We start from the raw sequence: 20,215 nt of genomic DNA, 5'->3' as shown, positions 1-20,215 counted from the left end.
CTCCGCGGCGCCGCCGGACGCGCTGGGTCCCGCCTCGCCTGGTGCCATCGAGCGCGGAGGCGCCGGCGCCAGAGCGGCACCGGAAGCGGTTGCCGGAAGCGGCCGCTCCGTCCCGTGGGGCCATGGCGGCAGGCGGCCCCTGAGGCGCCGCCATGTATTCGGGTGCCGCCGCCGCGGGATCGCCGCGCCGGGACTTCATCTCCGTCACTCTCGGCCCAGAGGAGGTGGCCGGGGTCGGTGGCTATAACAACAGCAAGGCTTGGCGGCGGCGCTCCTGCTGGCGGGTGAGGGCCACGCGGGAGCTTTGCGGTACCGGGGTATCCCCGGCCTGGGTGCGGGGGGCACCGGGTGATGGGGGAGGGCTGTTGGGCGGTCAGGAATGTCCCTAGGCTTAGGTGCAGCTGGAGTTTCATGGGGGGCCTGGCGTCGTCCCCCAGTTCCGAGTCGGGCAGAGGCCATGGCTGTCGGCCCTGGGCGCTGGGTGTGCCTCGCTCTGGGCTCTGCTTTCGGAGTGCTCGCAGGGCTGCTCTCCGCGGGGTAGGGGTGTTTAAGGCACGGGCTGGCTGAGGTGTCTCCACGTCATGTCTTAATTGTCACGAATAAAGCTGGGACCGGGGGCATACGGTAAAATCCTGCCCTCTGCTCGTGCACATTTGAGAGGCAACGCCGAGCACTTTGGACAGAAATGAAGATTTGGTCTCTGTGCCTTTGTTCCCTGTGTTAAGGCTTAAGGGGAGGGTCCTGTCTTCTGCCCATGGAGATTAAAGGGAACAGTGTTAGAAGAGGGGTCCTCTGGCAGACCTCTGGGAAGTGACCTTGTCTGCTTGTGGGTAGAATGGGCAGACAGCTTCATGTGGGATGGGAGTCTTGGGCTGGATGGTCTTCTGTGGGAAAGAGTGAGTCAGAGGGCCAAGATAACCCTTGTTACAGATAGGAGATGATGTATAGTCACCTACAGAGGCTTTACAGGTCATCAGATGAAGTGTGTATGAAGAGCTTGTTTAGGCACACAGTCCCACAGTTCTCTTTTTATTACCAGCTAGAGAGGTATGGGCCCGAGTCATCACCCTTCACTTTACACTTATTCTTTGTGAGCAAAAAAACAGTAAGATGGTGGTGAATGCCCTCACATGTTCTTGTGCCTTACTCCTACCTGTTGCAAGACACCACAATTAAAGCTTCTTTTCCCATCCTACCCTGATGAACCACAGGGCTGCTGGATTTCAAGCGTCTTTTTGCAGTGGGAAGAGGGTCATAGAGTTTGCTAAGCAGGTAGAACTGAAGATGACACAGTGGGACCAGCATTTTGCAGTGTGTCCAGAGAAGGGTGTAACAGTATTCCTGTACAGTCAGCAGTGCAGGTGTAAGGCAGGAAATTGTGCTGTGGGACTCACAGTGTGAGCCCATTGACAGTTCTGCACGGAGACATTCCCGGCCTCTGGATGAGATGTGGGAAGTACTGTGTGGTTTGTGGCAAAGGCCCTTCCCAAGTGTAGCATTGGCAGTGAAGTTCCCTCTGTATATCCAAACCGGAATTAGTGAATTTCAGGAGGACTGTTGGAAAAGTAATGGTGGCAGTTTAACTCCAGCTTCTCTCTCTGTAAATTGAGGCTAATGTTCCTTGGCCGCGTTCAGGTTAACGTAATTTGCTGTGAGTTTTTCAGTGATTGTTGCATATAATCTAGTGTTAACCATACATTTTTGCCCAGGACTAAACTTGAAAAGATTGTGGGTTCGTCTTGTTTGCTGTTGTGGTGTTTTACTTAATTTTTACATTGCTGCAGGTTGGTGCCTCTTTTTTTTGTGGTGCAGAATTTGTTCTGTGTGATAGTTCCCATGCTTGTCAGAGCCAGGATACCTGACTTCTCTTTTACAGATTGACAGAATATTCTGAGTTGAAAGGGACCCACTCTTTAAGCAAACAGCCCATACAAGGATCAAACCCATGACCTGCCAGTGATTGGTGCTCACCTTATTTTGAGCTTTTCTTCTTTGCTGCAGTAACATTTTTAGTTTTCCTGCCATTTTCTCGTGTTTCTAATTTTGCATGTGCATTCTGCAGTCCCTTGCCAGCCAGGAGGAAAGAGGCTTTTGGCTGATTTCCCAGTTGATAGCTTAGCAGGTGCTCAGGTCAGCCAATGGAGGTTGTGATTGAAGTCAGCTGTAGTTGAAGCTTTCTGGGAATCTTGGCATTTGGCAGCTTCTGAGGTTCTTTGAGCAGGTGGTTCTTATGTTGTTTTTTGTGAGCTTCTTGTGCCAGCTGGTTGGATTTCTGTTTTCTCTCTTATCAAAGAAAGTTAGCAATGGATATATGCAGCTGGAAACAGGGTAAAATTAAACCTAGTCAATTTTGTGGGTTTTAATCTGATTGAACCAATAAGAGTTTATTTTTAACCAAGTAGGTTCTTAATGTCATGCTAAATATTCTTTCTTTTACTTCTTTTCTCTCCTAAAGAAATGGAAGCAGCTGTCCCGACTCCAGCGGAGTGTCATTCTCTTCCTGTTTGCGTTCTTGGCAGTGTGTGGAGTAATTTCGTACACAAGCATGGGGGAAACATGGAAAAGTATGTGTTCTGTACAGCTCACAATTGCCAGACTGAGCTGTTAACACCTCGTTCTGGCAATGAGAGATTAGGAGATGATTGTAGGTCTTATAACCAGTTTTAATTTCCGTTGCTAATGACTGGGTGTATTCATTAAAATGCAGTTTTGAGATGATTTTATGTGGTGTTTGAATGATGCAGTGCTTACTCAAAAAATATTTTTGGTATTCCATCTCTTTCTTTGTGTTGACTAGAGCAACGTATCCTTTTAGTTGATGTCCTGGTTTCAGCCAGGATAGTTAATTTGTTGAAGTAGCTGGGAGGGGGTGTGGCTAAGGTCTGGATGTTATTCTGTACCCCCTCAGTTGTTGCTGGGCGTGGGAGAGGGGAGAAAGGGGCTCTTTGTGCTGGGCAGAAGGGGCTCTTCCTGGCAGAGAAAACTTAGCAGGGGCAGCCATCTTTATTCATGCCTTCATGTAAGTAGTTTCTTTTTCCTGTACCTTTTGTTATTAATATTGTTGTCCTTACTGTTTGTTTTTTTATTTCATTGCTGTTTCCCCAAAATTGTTCTTATCTCAACCTGTGATCTTTGCCTTCTGTGCCACCAATTTTCAACTCATCCACACCAGAGGGAAGGGGGAGGGCAGAACATAAAAGGGAAAGAGAATAGCAGTGTTATGGTTTTTGTGGTTTCAGGGAGCACTGAATTGGGAGCTACCCTTCCAAAACTATGACAGTTGATTAAAATCTGAAAGTTTTGAGTGTGGTTTCTTTATTGTGTTTGTATGTAGATACGGGTAGCTCAAACCCAATCAGTTTAGAAGTTCTAAGCATTTGGATAATACTAATGCACATTACTTCTGATATTATCTTATTAATTGTATTGAAAAACTGAAATAGTATCAGTTTTAAAAATCCCCATGTGCCTTTTAGCAACTTCCTTTTATATTAGGGAGAGGATTAATACCAAAATACACTTTGTATCTAACAGTTAGTGTGTTTTTATCAATGCTTTGTGAATGCAAACAGTTTTTGGAGGTGCATCTACTACTTGTATACAGCAAACTGTTATAAATTTCTAACTGCAGCCTTGACTGTTGATTCCTTGTGCTGAGTAGTTTTGTGTGTCTAGGTATAACAAACAAATCATTGGATGATCAGAGAACAGAACAAGAAATTCCTAGATTGAAGCTGGCAAATCCAGCTGTTCTACCAGCACCCCAGAAAGCAGATGCCAACCATGGAGACCACCCTGAGCTTTCACTGCAGGTAATGTGAGAAGAAATTAGTTTTCTAACATCACTAAGAGATTGTGAAGGCAAATAGTGCTTGGTTCCAACAGTTGTTGTGGAAGAAGGAGTTGGAACTTGCAGTAAACGTGTGCTCTTGGTGGAATGCTGTCCTCTCAGGGAGGGTTTTGGTATTGTATTTCTTGGCTTTATCTTATTTATTTACATGTTCTGTATGCTGTTTTTTACTCTCTGCTCTTCCCAGGAGGGCCAGGACTTTATGTCACACTGACCTCTTACTTGAGGCTTCACTTGTGCTGTGTGAATCACTCTCCACTCTTGTGAGAAGCCTGGAATCATGGTTTATCTGGGAGCTTGAGAGATAGCTTCAGAAAGAGCAGATGATAGATTTTGAAGGGTTATGTTTGTGGGGAATGCAGTGGGAAAGGACCATCAGCTGACTGTGAATTAGTGGAACAAAGGAATACTGGTTACTGTGTTGTTTGTCATGAATTTATCTCATGAATTCAGGAATGTTCAGTTAATGAATACAAAATTTTGTGTGAAATCTTTTCTTCATCATGCAAAAATGTACATGTATTACTGTATAGTAATTCTTGGTTTTTACACTGTTATTGTGGAAACTTGTTTTTGCATTCTTTTGCTAATTCTCATAAATTTACTGTGCCTAGTAGAATGGAATCAAATATCTTTACAGTCCTTCATCACTACCTTGTGTTAAATGAATACTTGGGAGCAGTAAAGGTAGTTTAGAAGTAATTTATCAGTGTAAACTTAAGAACGGGATGATTTTACCAAAAGTTTAAAGCAAACAAACCCACAAGATCTTTACATAGGTTCCATTCAGGTCAGAATTTGCCTGCTGCAAAACAAACAAAATAAGATTTGTATGAATTTATGCTTAATACTGGAATGATATTGATTTATGGCTTGAAATTTTACCATCTCTGCAACTTACCAAGCACATTTTTTTTCCTATTCTCAGAAGCCACCAAAACCACCTCATGTTCGTCGTGGTCCTTCCAATCTTCAGATAAAGGCGCCATGGAGAGACACAAGACTGAAGACCCAACATGATACCATGAGGGCTGTAGAAGAGCTGGTCGAAAAGGATAAAGTAGAGAAAACGGAGAAATCCATTATCAGGTAGAAATGTTTCAGGCAAGGTACAGTGCTTCCTTCCACCTTGCCTGTGCCAAGATCCATTGAGTGTTGGAGTGAAAATTTCAAGGGCTTTTTGTTGTATGTGTCCGAGGTTATTTTCTTTCTTTGTGTGGGTTTGTTCTCAGGCCTGGCCTGATAGCTGCTGATATTACTAGGCTGATAGATTTAATTTTGATGAATGTGCAGTTTCTCTGATTTTACTGTTTGCATCACATAGCTGCAGAGTGTTTGGAGCCCTGCAAGGCTGGCTGTATTTCTAATGCACTTAGACACTCTTAATGTTCAGCAAGATTCTCAGTGTCCAGAGGTTTCTGCTGTTCGTTGTAATAAATGTTAATCTAGCAGTATCAATGTAATAGTGCTGCTGCAAGTGTTTTTGTCCTGGGGCAGGTTTGGAAAGTGATAGCATTGTCAGTGGGTTGGTGCTACTAAAGAAATTGGGCCCAGGCCAACCAGGCAGAACCAATGGATGTGTACATAGCTGTGTGAGTGTAACATGATGTGCTTACTTCTTTCTTACAAGACATTTCATTCCTTGTACAGATCTGGTAGTATCTTTAACAGGAGGTCTGTGCTTCTATGGTTATGTAAGTGTTTTGATTTGGGAATAAGTGAAGGAAAGTAATGTGGATATAGAAAAGTCTACCAAAGGTTCAGCAGAGGTTCTTCAGACTTGGAACATGAGGCTTGAGAGTTTTATGTGATTTATGTTCTCTTTATCACTGGCTCAGATGAGCAGATCATAGCATTGGAACTGTGCCTGGTTCAGCATTTTGGCTGTCAGTATTGTCTGAAAATGCTTTATTGTTTTGCTTCAGCGTGGGCTGTAACTCAGAGATTTAAACAGGTGGTAATAAGCAAACTTACAAGAGCAATGAGAACATAGTGAAGACTAGCTACAAATTTAAAGAATGAAAGTAAGAAATGAAATATGGCATTTATCTAAGTCAGAAGGTATGCTGACTGGAAACAGTCGGACTGTTAAAGTAAACAATATAGACTTTAAAGATCCTGTAAGCCTGGTTCCCTTAGAAAGCATATAATGGGCTCAAAGACACCATACCTATATGTTAAATGGTATGGTTGAGATTGTTTGATCTTGATTTTTGACCTGACTTGAAGTCTGCTCTGAAAGACAAAGACTTCTCCTTTAGGAAATTCTTCATGAAAACCTGTAAAAACTGCTTTACGCATCTGTGGTAGAAGAGAAGGCTTGTAATCCCTTGATAGCAGAGTTAGTACTTTGAGCATCTCATCTTTTGTACTTAATCATGAGTTTTGGTGATCATTGTTTATGTGTTATTGTTGCAGCATGGCAGGATGGTAGAAATGCTGCAGCCTTCTTCAAAGTATCTTCAGAAGCTGCTCAGAGTAAGGCCACAAGAACAGGACAAAGGGCAGCAACCTGTAGGGGCAATGAGGGATGAATAGTTGGGGTGGGCAATGTGAACTAGCCAATGGGGGAAGCAATCTAATGCAGATTGGCAGTAGTGCAGAGCACCATGGGCTGCATCCTCTCTATCAGCCTAGGTGGGCAAACTCTGATATATTCTTCTAAGAGAAGGCCCTGGGGATTTCTCTCGGGGGAAGGATTGAGAGGATTCAACATGGTACTATTTAGTGTTAGTAGCTAGTGTGGTAATTTCAGAGCTGGTAGATAACAAATTGCTTGTAATACAACATTTTCAGGTGTTTATTTTAAGAAGTTTTTTATTAAATTCCATTGCCAAGATATTTAATGAAAATTCAAGAGCTTGTAACACACATTTCTTAATCAAGTAAAATTTTTCTGCAGAGAAAATTTCTTTGAACAGAAAACTTACTTAGTGGGCCACATAATCATTTTGAGCCTTGCTACAAAATCTAACTTCTGTTTTATCAAAATATTGTGTGATAAAGAAAATACAGAGATAAGTCCCATTCATTCGCATGATTTTCTGTGACCAAAATAAGTCCCTTGTATTTGCAGCTGGAGAGGAGCAGTGATAGAACCTGACCAAAGCACAGAACCTCCATCCAGTAAAATAATGGACGTAGAAAAACCTTCACCTGTGGAACCTGAAGACCAGAAAGAACCAAGTAAATAGAACAGCTAATGATACCTATTTTTTTGTTTGTTTGCTTTTATGGTTTCAGTTGTGCAGTTTCTCCCCATACACATTATTTTGTTTATTTAGATTAAAGGAAACAAAAAGTATAGGAGAGATTGCTTACCTAAAACATCCGAGTTTTCAGTGTTCTTATTTCACTATGCCAGCCTTCATGCTTGTTAGCCTTCAGAATTTGAAAATAAATTTTAGAGACAAATCTTTGAAATGTAGCCTCTGGGAAGAGGCAGGATAACCTAAAGAAGGAGGGCATGCAAGAGACAGCTTCCTTTTCAGCTGTGCCTTTCCATTTGTTCTGCAAATACAGGGGAAGTGACTTCTCCCTGAACTAAGTGGAACTATTTTTAAGCTCACCAGAAAGCTGCAGAAGTTGTTTTTAAAGTTGCTGCAGTTGTGGAGCTAAGAACCTGTTCTTTCTTTTTCTGAGTTCAGAAAAGAAACCAGGAAGTTCTGGTGTGATGAACATGGCATATTTCAGTGTGATGTATCTGCACTTCTGCAAGCTTAATATTTATGGGGTTAGCTGTGCTGCTTGGTGTTTCCCACTCTAGAAGTCTTTGTTCATAATTTTTCAGAATGGTTTGAAATTTTTCATGTTCAGTGTGTAATGTAAGCTCCACTTCACGGCAGATTGCAAGCAAAAACATCAGTACAACTAAGGAAAAAGACTTGGTTTAGCCAAGATGGAAAATGTAAATTTTCTTTCTATTTTGATATTAAATAGAAAGATTAATAGAAATAATTTTGAAGAAATGATTTTAAATTTAACAGAAAGCAGTTGGTAAGAGAGGGAAGATGAAGGAAAGATGTTATGTGTTAAATTAGCTGAGGATTTTATTCTTAAGCATATGTATTCAGCACCTGGATTACCATGGATCTTAATCTGGTATTTCCTAACTTCTGTCTTTTTGAGCTTTAGTGATACTCATCTATAGCTGTGCATGTGATTATTTTAATGGTTTATTTGCAGAAGTGACAGTTTTGTTGCCAGGGAGAAATCTCTATTTCCAGAGAGATTCCTCTCTTCCAGAGAATTTGACTGAATTGCTGACTGGAAACACTGACTGGTTATTCTGCTGAGGAAAGGCTGTTCTGAAACGAATAATATGAGGGTGGTTTTTCCATTGCAGTGATCAGTTAGTTTGAAAGAAATTTTATTTTCGGTGCAATGCAGTAAAGTAGTGTGTAGTAGAGTTGCATCAGTGCCCTGTAGAAGTCCTGAGCAAGGTGCTGTTTCTCCTTTGCAGTGCCCATCAATGAGCGCCAGCTGGCTGTGATTGAAGCCTTCCGCCATGCCTGGAAAGGGTACAAGGATTTTGCCTGGGGCCACGATGAGCTGAAGCCTTTGTCCAAGTCCTACAGCGAGTGGTTTGGACTTGGGCTTACCTTAATTGATGCCTTGGATACCATGTGGATTTTAGGCTTAAAAGAAGGTAATTTTTTTTCCTCTTCCAGTTTTTTTCCCCTAAAATAATTCTTTAATTTCTTTTCAGGTACTGCCTGTTCAGAGTTCTTTGAGGGGAATATTTATTACATGTGACTATAAATTTAGCTTCCTTGTGAGGGTAAATACATACATACATATGTATGTGTACACAGTGTATGTATCTGGTAGAATTTGAGGGATGTTTTAATAGACTTCCTGGTCTTTGTTTCTGTACTAAAACCTCTGTGCCATTACATAGCCACTGGAGGCTTTCTGCCCATCACTCTTGAGTAGTGTCTCAATGTTCCTTGCTTGTGTTTTACCACACCTAATACCAGTATTTCATATATGGATTTAAGAAGGCTGTTTCTGTAAGGAATCCATGGGTGGAGAAAGGGACTGTTCAGTACTTCTTTCCTGAATTGTTTTGTTGTCTGTATTTTCGAGAGTTATTCTGGAAATGACCATGCTAGAAAACTTTCAAACAGATTTAAAAACTAAGCCCAAAATTTTGCAATTCTGTTGCAAAAAACTTAAATGCTTAATTAGTATTTATGACCCTGTTTTTGTTGTCGGTTGGTTGGGATTTTATTTTTGGCGATGCAGAGGTTTTTTTAATGGTATTTAAAAATTTCTGGAACTGTATCTTTTTAACCATGGTCAATAGCCACCTTTGTAAACTTTTATTAAACTTACAGATTTTTGAGTCATGATAGGAAGAACAGAGCTGCCAGTGAGGGTGCAATAAATACTCAAAGTATTTCATGGTTCTGTCTCTTCTACCTTTGAAGTTTTTGTAAAATAATATGTTGTGTGTGTGCAGCTCTAAGCCTGCGCAGGCTGTCTTGAAGTTTAATCAAGTTGACAGTATGTTGCTCTTTTTTTTTCCTAATTAATTTTGAACTGAGTAGAGTTTTTAAATAAATTATTAGTGTTAGAGATGTGTTGAAAATGGGTTCTTGGTGAGGACTTCTTTCTGTTTTTTATCAGTTCTGCTGACTGCCTTAGAGAGCTCCTGGGGTTTCTTCTGTAACAAGTGCTATGTAAATGCAAGTTCTGTTTGAGGCTGCTAGTTTTTCTTATCACCTGATGAATGCAAAAGCTTCTGTGGCAGAGAACTCTGCCTTTGCTGTTGTACTTCTGACAACACTGACTGAAGAATTTTAGTAATTCTTCTCAATGTGCCCAACATCCTGTATTTGCCCAGCATCCAGGACTGGAGGGCGAAGAAGCATCCATTTGCTCCAGAGTTTATCTTCTAAGGAATGAATTCCATTCTGGTAAACTGGTTGTTCTGCTTCTCACAAGCAAGAGTTTCCAGAAGCTGTAAGATCACTGAAATAGCTCAGCCTCCAGTTGTGAGGGCTAAGTTGACTCACATGTACTGTGGAGACCCTGTGCCCAAGCAGTTACTGAGTGATGCTGCTGCTAAGCTGATTGATGAACATAATATGCCTTTTCTTTTAACCTTTCTTTTGAATTAGTAATGTGATAAACAACCATTTTTGTTTCTCGAGAAAAAGATTGCACCATCTTGCAGGAAGCAGGCTCCTGAGGACATTGCTAGGCTAAAGCATTAACTGAAAAAGTTACCTGTTACTGCGCTGGATAATGGGTCTGGTTGAAAACGATTTAATTAAAAGTAGCAGGCTTTGTGGAAGTGTAATTAATTATTTGACAAGTCAAATGGATGGATTTGAATTATTCTAATTTTGGGACTATTTTACTAAAAAAATTGTTCTATTCTTTTTTAAACTATTAAGGATTTTCTGTTTTGGTGGATATTTCTGTCTGTATGCTTCTATGGTGTGTGCTGAATAAGAATTAAGCCAATGGTAATGAAATTTCCTCCAGCATGTGCTCTTCATTTTAATTTTCCACCTAAAATATTCATCTCTATAGACAAATACAAGTAACTGTCACGAATATATGGAGTACTCATGTCTTTAGTTATTGGAACATGCCAGAAGTTCTGAACTGAACTACCTTTTACACTTTGCAGAGTTTGAAGAAGCAAGAAAATGGGTAGCAAATGATTTAGTCTTTGATAAAAATGTGGATGTGAACCTGTTTGAGAGCACTATCCGTATCCTGGGTGGCTTGCTGAGCACCTACCACCTCTCTGGAGATAGCCTTTTCCTGGAAAAAGCTGTGAGTGTCTGGCCTTACAAATGAAATTGGGTTATGTATTCCATATTGGACAAAGTTGAGGGAAGATTCCTCAGAAAGTTAAATGTTACTGGTTTTTAACAGTTTCATAAAGTGGTGGGGAAGGCATTTACCATTAAGCTTTGAAGCCTCCACTTCTGCTCTCTGTACAACCTCAAAGTTTTGCTGTGTTTGTCACCTTTTCTTGTATGTCTGGTCTTCTGCTGATGAATGGTTGACCATCATGAAGTTCATGAAACAAAGGAAGAAATAAATGATTGGCAAAGGGTAATAGTTGTTTTTTATTGCCCTTTCTGTGTGTCTTAACAGCATCAGCTGCTTCAGCAGATTAGCTAGATCAGCCCGTGACTGCATGTTAGGGATTGCAGCCTCAGATGAGGCCTGCAGTGCTAAGGACAAGGTGGAAACTCTGCTCATTACAATGAATAAGTTAATGTCTTTTTAAATTTCTTTAATTGCTTGCATCATCTAAAACTAAGCTGCTGTTCTTCTTCCATCTGTTTTGTGAAGAAAATCTAATGGGATGTCCATTTATATATATATATATATGTATTTTTGGTTTGACTTGTTTTGACCGTGTGCTTTCTTTAGAAAGACATTGGAAACAGGCTTATGCCAGCATTCAAGACGCCGTCCAAGATACCTTATTCTGATGTCAACATTGGTCGGGGCACTGCACATCCCCCTCGCTGGACGTCTGACAGCACTGTGGCGGAGGTGACCAGCATTCAGTTGGAGTTCAGGGAGCTCTCTCGTCTGACTGGAAATGAGAAATTCCGGGTATGGAAGAATCAGTTGATATTGCTTGCTTTGTCCATTTCTCTGCAGCTCTACCACTGACTCTCCATCAGTACTCATGGTCTCAGGAGTCTATAAGTATGATAAATAAGTTGTGGAACTCTAGACAAGGGAAGAAAAAGAAACAAAATATTCTGTTATTTTATTGAATGCCAGAAATAGTAGTGGAGATGAGTAATTGTTTTTCATCCTCAGAAACAGCTTTTAAGTAGAAAACTAAAAATTTGAGTGTAGTTTCTTGATACTGTTTTCTGTGTGCAGAGAACAAAACTGAAATGTTACCATCCAAGGAACTAAAATGTCATTCAGTAGTTAAGAGTCTGAGAGCAGGTCACCATATAGGGAGAAGTTAGTTGAAATAAAAAGAATTTCAGAGAAAATAATATTTTCCATTTTTCTTTTTGTTTGCTGATGTTATTATTTTGATATTTTGTATCCACAGCTCAGTGTTGAAGAACGCAGTCATTTAAAGAACCTTACTATTGCTAAATAGATTTGTGTAGTTGATTTTTTTGCTGAACTTCTACTTTGGAAGTCTGAGTAAATCTGAGTGCTGTAGTACTGGCTTTTGAGTGGGCTTGCCTTCAAGGAAAGGAAACAGTCATAATTGCTTCAGAGTACTTGAACATAACCAGAACATCGTATTTTGAGAGTCCAAAAGTCTGAAATCTTGAATTTAATATATTGCTCTAGCTGAACTTGATGTCCCTGATGCTAATTTGGGGGAGCAAAGTTACAGGTTTGTTACTGGACTATAGTGACTAGACACAGTCCTGTACCTCATTTATACCTATAATTTATGTTTTCCATTTTCTTGTAGAAAGCTGTAGATGAGGTGATGAAGCATGTTCACATCCTCTCAGGGAAAAACGATGGCCTGGTGCCTATGTTCATCAACACCAACAGTGGACAGTTCACCCACCTGGGGGTCTACACTCTGGGAGCCAGAGCTGACAGTTACTATGAGTATCTACTGAAGCAGTGGATTCAGGGTGGAAAGAAAGAAAATGAGTAAGTTCTTTACACTTCTGATATTGGTGTTATAATCAGGTGAGCTGTAAAACCCGCTGTTGTAGTTTGCTGCTTAAAGAAAAACAATGCATGTGCTCAGGAGTCAGCTGGACTTACTGTTTTTAAAAGCAAGCTATGAAGAAAGAGAGACCTGTGGTAACATGATGAAAGAACACAAGGAGAGTTAGCCTTAGTCTTAAAACTCCCCTCTCCACAAAAGCCTTTTCTTCCTCAGATCTGAGGAGTGTCACAGAAAGGAGATGAGAATAATAATGACACTTCTGAAATACTGTGGGCCTCTCCTTTTGACAGTGACGTCTTTGTTTCCTCTGGGTTTGCTAGTGAAAGGAGAGTTTGATGTGTTATCTTCTCTTTAATTCCAGAATCCCAGACTGGTTGGGGTTGGAAGGGATCTTAAAGCTCATTCTGTGCCACCTCTGCTATGGGCCGGGCACCTTCCACTAGACCAGGTTGCTCCAAGCCCCATGCGGCCTGGCCTGGGACACTTCCAGCCTCAAAAGCACTTCATGCTTTTGTAGAAAGTCCCTCTTCAAGTCTCATATGTTTCTTTTATCTGTACTGCATTAGTGGAAGAGTGTTTACAAGGAGGAGTTAAAGAGCTTGGAAAAGAAACTTTCCTTCAAGACAAGTCTGCATATAAGTTAATTCTGTTAGACTGTTAGACTCCTTGTTAATTTCAAGGATTTTAACGCAGACAGAGCAAAAATGTGCTTCTTGGAGGCATTTCTGTGTGTCAGAGCGGATGCCCTTCTGCAAACAAAACTTTCATCACTGCTCTTTCTGAGGCTTACTTTACTGTAAATGGAGAACTGCTTTCTTTGGGACCACAATGGCATTTTGTGAGCCGCACAATCAACAGGTTGTTTTCCATATTGAAAGTACATGAAAGCAAGGAAAAATGAAATTAAATACTGCAAAACAGTGTTTCACAGTGAGACAGGTCAATTGGAAAAGATTGCTTAAACTCTTTAAATCTCCATCTTTGGATGGGGGTACTGAAAAATTGCTTGGATAACCTGGTGAAATTGAATCTGCCTCAGAGCAGAGGGTTGAAATAGAGACCTGCAAGAGGTCCTTCCCAGCCTCGATTTTCTGTGATTTCAATAACTCTGCTTCCAAGGATTTTTGAAATGAAATCTGGTTATTGCCTAGAAACAGTTGCAGGTGTTTTCTTTAATATTTGAATAAGCATTAAAGTATTGTTTACTTTTCAAGTAAATAAATTTACTTTTCAAGTAAATTGCTACATGGTAGTGACAACTGATTAATGTTGTGTTGATGATTACTGAGGGAGTTTTTTGAGTTTTCACGTTTAGTTAAATAATACTCTGTAGACTGAAGTAACAGTTGTCTAAAAGATTGTGCTGAACATCAGCTGTGACCAAATATGTTCTAATTGTGTGCATGTGAGCCAACTGGGGATGATTTTTTTCACAGGCTGTTGGAAGACTATATGAGAGCCATAGAAGGAGTGAAAAAGCATCTTCTTCAGAGATCAGAGCCCAAGAAGCTTACTTTTGTAGGAGAGCTTGCTCATGGCCATTTCAGTGCCAAGATGGTAAGAAATATAACTGCAAAAAAAACCAGAAAAACCATTACAAAATTTAAATAAAACCCAACACAGAGGCAAATGCAAAGCTTTTCCCTCTCAAAAAACAAAACCAAACCCCAACAAAAACAAACAAATGAAAAAAAAACCCCAAAACACAAGATGATATATACATACACATCTGTCCAGTGTGATGACAGTAATGAGTAACTGCCTCGTAGATACTAACTACAAGTGCAAACCGAGGGCCTTCTCTGAGTCACTCTAGTAAACCCATTTTGTTCCTTCAAGACTGAACATTTTGGTGCTGGAATTAAAATTTCTTTCTTTTTTCCCCCTGTTTTAGTCAGGGGGAAAAAATTCCAGGGTCCTAAATTGTTGCAGTAATACCTATTTTACGTATTACTAGTTTTCAATAATTCAAAAATAAATGTAGGCACTTGCACACCTGTGTTTTCAGATTTGCCTTCAAAAGAAGCATGTCATCTAATACTGTATTATGGGGTTTAAAAAGAAATTAATAATTTTGGAGGTTTCTGTCCATTCATGACATCTTTATTTTCCTACCTGGAAGATTCTTGGGTATAACAGTATGCTGTTTGCTGTAGGGAAAATTGATTGATCTTCACCCTGTGTTCCCAATTTGTGTATTTTAAGATCTTCCAGTTAAAAATCCCATGCCGTGCAGGTATTGTATATGTGCATAGCTTGTCTGAAAGATGAGTGATGTATTATTAATGTATGTATAGCCTTTCCTGATATAGTGTTTTTAAGATCCTTAGTTCTGGTTTTCAGCATATGCTTCTTGGATCTGAATTTCCCAAAAGCTCTCCAAAAACCCTGCTGTGAGTAAGACCAGAGTCTGGGTTTTGGGTGGAGGGGGCTGCCCCATTCCAGGACAGGACAGAGTTGAATTGAGACAGATAGATTTGGCTTTGGTGTCTGTATATGTCAGAACACTTCCTTCTGTTTCAGGGAGTCAAAATTTTTGTTTTAATCCATTATTATTGGGTGGAAGGCTGGGCAGGTCTCTTACCCTGTCAAGCTGGAACAGTGGGGGATGTTTGGCTCCTATGTCTGTGCTGACCTTTACAACCCTCCACTTTTTTTAAGGACTGGACAAAGCTTTTAAAGGTCCATACAGGGACATCAGAGTGGTTTTATTATGTTTTTGACTGATGAGACCTGAGCTTTGATTCTGAATGTTGAAAATCATTTGAGATTCCATATGTGACATTAATCTGCAGTGCTTATTTTCTTACATCAATGGTAGGTTAGCTCCTAAGCTACCATTAGGTTAGAATGAGGATGTGAAGCCTTTAGGTGGTTCTGTTGATGCCCTGCATGAGCTGATATGAAATACATGCTTCTGGTAAACCAAAAGACACTCTCCTTCCCCTCAACATGACCTGAGACCTTTATTCCAGAAACTTGTCATAAAAACACATTCTTCTACATTTTTGAAATTAACGATTTCTGTAGTAATGCTGCCTGCCTCATGTTACATTACATGAGATTGTTAAAAAGTTATCCTCAAGTTATTGGCACCAGAAATGTGTTTTGAAGAAGAATAAAAAATCAAAAAAATGAAAAAGACGGTGCCTCCTTACTTCCCCTGCTGTTTGATGTGTAACTTCTCAGTAAGAGTTTTCCTGTCTTGCAGGATCACTTGGTTTGCTTCTTGCCGGGTACTTTAGCACTGGGAGCTCACAATGGACTGGCTGCTGATCATATGAAATTGGCTGAAACTCTTATAGAAACCTGCTACCAGATGTATGCTCAAGTAGAGACAGGCCTGAGCCCAGAGATTGTACACTTCAACCTCCATGCACAGAAGGGCCACAAGGATGTAGAAATCAAGGTGAGCAGATAGCTGGCCTGAACTCCAGGTTTCTCTGTAGCTCTATTCTGCTGTTGAACTCCTGGCCAGATACTAGCAATGGGGTCTGTTGTGGGGCAGCTAATTCTTTCTCTGCCTTGCCTTCTAGCTGTACCCTAGGCTTTGGTTTTAGTTACCCCAGCAGTATATTTAGAAGCTGATTTATGCATAGCAAACTCTTGGGAGCAGATGGAGATGTGAATAATTATTTTTCTCCCTGCATGCATCCTTGAGGAAATTCCCTGTCTAATACTCTTGCCTTTTTTTCTCTCGCAGCCTGCAGACAGACACAATTTATTGCGACCAGAAACTGTGGAAAGCCTTTTTTATATGTACAGATTCACTGGTGATAAGAAATATCAAGACTGGGGCTGGGAAATCTTGCAGAATTTCAACAGATACACCAGGGTAAGCCAGTTTATTATAACCTTGTTCTGTCAGGACTGTATTTTTTCACTTGCTTTCTAACAACAACTTTAAAAACATACTGTGTTTCAGGATTCATCAGATAAATGTGGGGGAATTTGTAGGTATATACAGAAAAATTGTTTTCTTACAGATGGAGATACCCTCCTTAGTCTATATAATGAAAGAAGTCATGTTACATTGATGAAAAAGTGAAATGCAGAAGCTGTAGGCAAGACTACCAAAGTGTTAGAATCTGTAGTTTCTAGACTTTGGAAGCTGAGAAGGGCATGGCTGGATTGAAAGAACTCTTCAAATAAAGTTGCCAAAGAAAAAAGAAATAGTACAAAATGGCATTAATGGCATTAACAGTATTTGTGTTCATTCTGACTACAGTGCTCATGGAGATGTCACTGATATGCTCTGAAAGTGTGGCACCAAATATCAATGGTCTGTTCTTGGGTCAGCTCTAATGTAGAAATCTCTGGTTCCTTTCTGTATATTTGTCCAGAAACTTCAAAGGGATGTTCTTTGTGATACCCCTCTACCCTGAGCACACATGGATATTTTGCTTCATTTATTGTTGTGGTTTCTTTTAAAATGCAATGAGAGTTTTTTTTTCATTACTGAAGCTTTATACGTAAATGAAAACCAAGTATGAAATGAAAAGCATGAAAACATGATCTGTTCATAGCACTTACCTTCTCCAAGTGCATCTGGATGTTAGGAAGTAAAAAATTGTTTTAGGTTATGCAAAGATACAATTTTTTATTTCTTTTTTTTTGCACAGGTTCCTACGGGTGGTTATACTTCTATTAACAATGTTCAGAATCCCAGTAATCCAGAACCACGGGATAAAATGGAGAGCTTCTTCCTTGGGGAAACACTCAAATACATGTTTCTGCTATTCTCAGATGACATAGACTTAATCAACCTTGACAAATATGTCTTTAACACAGAGGCTCATCCACTCCCTATCTGGGTACCAGCATAGACTCTACATCAGTGGATCTTCCAGTGGTGGCATTATCTTCAAGTCACTTTACTTTTCAGGGTTTGAGGAGAGATGCTATAATGCACCTTTTTTGACTTCAAACAACAGACAGAAGCTTGGGAAAAGCATTTCTGGTTTGAAGAAATCACATCAGTCTTAAATCTGATCTCTGGTTCTGGGATAGGCAAAGCTGTGCCATATGAAGCTGATTTCCCTGGTGCTGAGGTTCAGAAGGTAATTGTAGCGTGGACCATGACATTCTTTGGGCTCTGATGGCCCACTTAACTGATGACTCATTTATGTCAGTGTTACTAAATGCTCATTAAATGCTGAGAATGCAGCGAATTGGCTTAGGGCACACTGTTGTTCCCGGAAAGCAGGAATAAGCCTCCAACTTTCTGGTTTATTCTGGATTCACTGAAACACTGGATTACAGAGCCATTCCTTTGTCAGACTGTGACAGTGGTTCAGGTGCAAAGTGGAATAAACAAAGAGCTGTAGTGCTGTCCCAGGGAAAAGCTGTCAGTATTGCTGCTGGTACTCTGATCTCATTCCAAACTCCCGAGATATGCTGCATCGTGTTAGGAGAAGAAAGAGGCAGCAGAGCATCTGTTGTATAGTGTTTTAGTTTTGTAGAGTACTTGGAACAGTACTCAAGTTGTGGCTGATATGAATGGTGAAAGAGAATTTGCTGCTGGTTTAGCTCAAAGTGGTATATAATTTTGTAGAAATATTGAGTTTTTTAACTTCCCTGCAGGAAAGCAGGAGATAATGTGAAATGCAAGTAAAACTACATGTGCATTTTATATCTTATTTGCATCAGTTAGACTCAGGTATTCTGACTGAAAGCTTCTTTCAGCTTTTCAGAGGTTGGGCACTGGGAACGCTTGTGAGCATATTAAGTATCAGCTTCCTTGTGTCCCTTCTGTTCAGATATCACATAATGGTTTTTGTTGACTCAAAACAAACCTACAGCTGTACAGCAAAGTTCTTCTTATTCATAATTTCTCAGTCTTCTCTTTCTCAATCGAGAAATTGTCAGTTATTTTTTTCCTTAGGAGTACAGTGGGTATTTTCAGCAGTAGTGATAAAAGCAGACAGTCTACAGCAGTTCTAGACCCCAGTAGAATTGGAGAAATTAATTTCAGTTAGTTGAAGACAAAGTCGACCCAGGTTTTTAAAGAATCTTACAGGACCCCTGGGATCTTTCATTTTTATATGTGCACATGTACAGATTTTAAGCCATGAATTTGAAAATGAGCTTTCTAGAGTGCTTTTCCTTTTGGATTTGGACTTGGAGAGTCCTGTATTCATGGATAAGATCTCAGAAATGTGATGGTTCATATTTCCAGTTGGTCTCACTGAAAGTCTCTTTCCCCCATGGCAGGGGTGTCATGGGCAGGGCCAGGAGCTGCAATCCCCACTAAATCCAGAGGTCACTGGCTGTTAATGGAGCTGACTGATTTTGACTCTTAATGTTTCATTTTCCAGTGGCTGAGGGAGGTATTTTATAGTAATTGTAATCTTTGATTTGTAAAGTAAGATGCATCTTTGTTTTATGCTGATCCATTCTGTTTGCTGCAGTTACAAGTTACTCTTGGGACCACTACTGAAGTGTTTTATATAATATTTATCATTCCATGTACTAATGGAAATGGAGAAATTTTAGGAATTATTTAAATGCACATTCTTCTGTCATCAGAGGGACCCTGTCCTGGGACTGACAGGACATAGCTAGTCAGTGCAGAATGTTAATGTTCCTCTCATTCACATACCAGCAGTAACTCTGAGAACAAGCTTCTCACTTACAAGTGCAGTGGAATCCAGTCACTATGGCCTTTGGCTACACAACTGATTTGCTGTCAAGGCTTCTGTTTTCTTTGGCACAACAATAAATGAAGATAGTGCAGTGGAAATGTGGAAGGAAGCACCTTCAGTTTTTTTTGTTCATGAAGCAGGTTTATGCTGCTGAGGAGCTGAGTTTGGGCTAAAAGCTAAAGGCTTAAAATTGGAGACTAAAGGAAAAAAAAAAATCAATTCAGTGACACTACCCAGGTCCTGCTCTCCTGTGTTGCTTTGGCCTTGTGCCTTTGAACAAAGTGAATTTTGATCCTTTAATTTTGACTGTGCTATGGATTGTAAAACTTCCAGGGTTTGGTGTTTCACCGGAGAGCTGCCTGACTGAAGCAAGAGAGATTTCTTAGAAAATGGAATACATATATAAATGCTTACCAAAAATCTTCTGGTTTGGAAGTTGTACACAAGTCTTAATGCGGTCGAGTCTACAAATGGAACTATGGGAGTCTGTGTGATACTTTTTTTGTTTTATGATTGGCTTGAGAGTAGTAATTAATTTCCTAATGAGTTGAAGGAGAGAAGAATAAACTGTCACTTCCTCAAACATGTCTTGTCTTTTAGCTGAGCCTGTTGGTCCGGCTGATTTCTGTCTGGTTCCTCTTGGACCATGCAGTCTCCTCAAAATGTGGCTTTGCTGTCCTCAGCCTTTAAACCTGAGGTTCAGGTTGTTAGCTCTCACTCCCTTTGAGAACAAATGCTTGTTTCACACCCCTACGTCACTTTGAAATGGCACAAACAAAACAATCTCAACCAAGCTCATCTATTCTTCCTGTTCTTCTGCAGAGGTAATTTTAATTGCTTGTTTATTTTTACTTCTTTAGCAAACTGTTGGGTCCGATCAGTCTCCGAGTTCCACAGCCTATTTCTGTTCCATAGTGTGCTCCTCCAGCGCAACTCAAACTCAATTTGTGGTTCCTTGTTCCAAAGATTGAACTGCTGTGTCTGTAATCCACTTTGGTGTTTCTACATACTGGGACACTTTTGGCTTAAGTGGAGTGTTGTGGGAAGGCTACCACTGAGACAGGGATTCTGTCCTTCACA

The 20,215-nt window shown here is 40.3% G+C and overlaps 1 protein-coding gene across 1 annotated transcript; it reads left to right on the top strand.

Moving 5' to 3' along the window:
• Positions 1–53: 53 nt before the first annotated feature.
• MAN1B1 (mannosidase alpha class 1B member 1) lies at positions 54–19,413 on the top strand. Its single transcript, XM_005491862.4, has 13 exons — positions 54–284; positions 2,456–2,564; positions 3,676–3,812; positions 4,779–4,939; positions 6,927–7,036; positions 8,313–8,498; positions 10,494–10,642; positions 11,252–11,440; positions 12,279–12,469; positions 13,928–14,048; positions 15,703–15,900; positions 16,195–16,326; positions 17,114–19,413. The coding sequence occupies exons 1-13, from the start codon at positions 153–155 to the stop codon at positions 17,315–17,317; spliced, it is 2,019 nt and encodes a 672-aa protein (XP_005491919.1). The 5' UTR covers positions 54–152; the 3' UTR covers positions 17,318–19,413.
• The last annotated feature ends 802 nt before the right edge of the window (positions 19,414–20,215 follow it).

The sequence above is a fragment of the Zonotrichia albicollis genome, chromosome 21, assembly GCF_047830755.1.
Source record: "Zonotrichia albicollis isolate bZonAlb1 chromosome 21, bZonAlb1.hap1, whole genome shotgun sequence".
Classification (NCBI taxonomy): Eukaryota; Metazoa; Chordata; class Aves; order Passeriformes; family Passerellidae; genus Zonotrichia; species Zonotrichia albicollis.
This window is presented reverse-complemented; position numbering and strand designations above follow the sequence as displayed.

Excerpts from the sequence above, each read along its gene's own strand:
- MAN1B1 (XM_005491862.4), top strand. The coding sequence starts at position 153 with ATGTATTCGGGTGCCGCCGCCGCGGGATCGCCGCGCCGGGACTTCATC. Across the intron at positions 285-2,455 it reads GGCGGCGCTCCTGCTGGCGG|AAATGGAAGCAGCTGTCCCG; the intron begins GTGAGGGCCACG and ends TCTCTCCTAAAG. Across the intron at positions 8,499-10,493 it reads GATTTTAGGCTTAAAAGAAG|AGTTTGAAGAAGCAAGAAAA; the intron begins GTAATTTTTTTT and ends TACACTTTGCAG.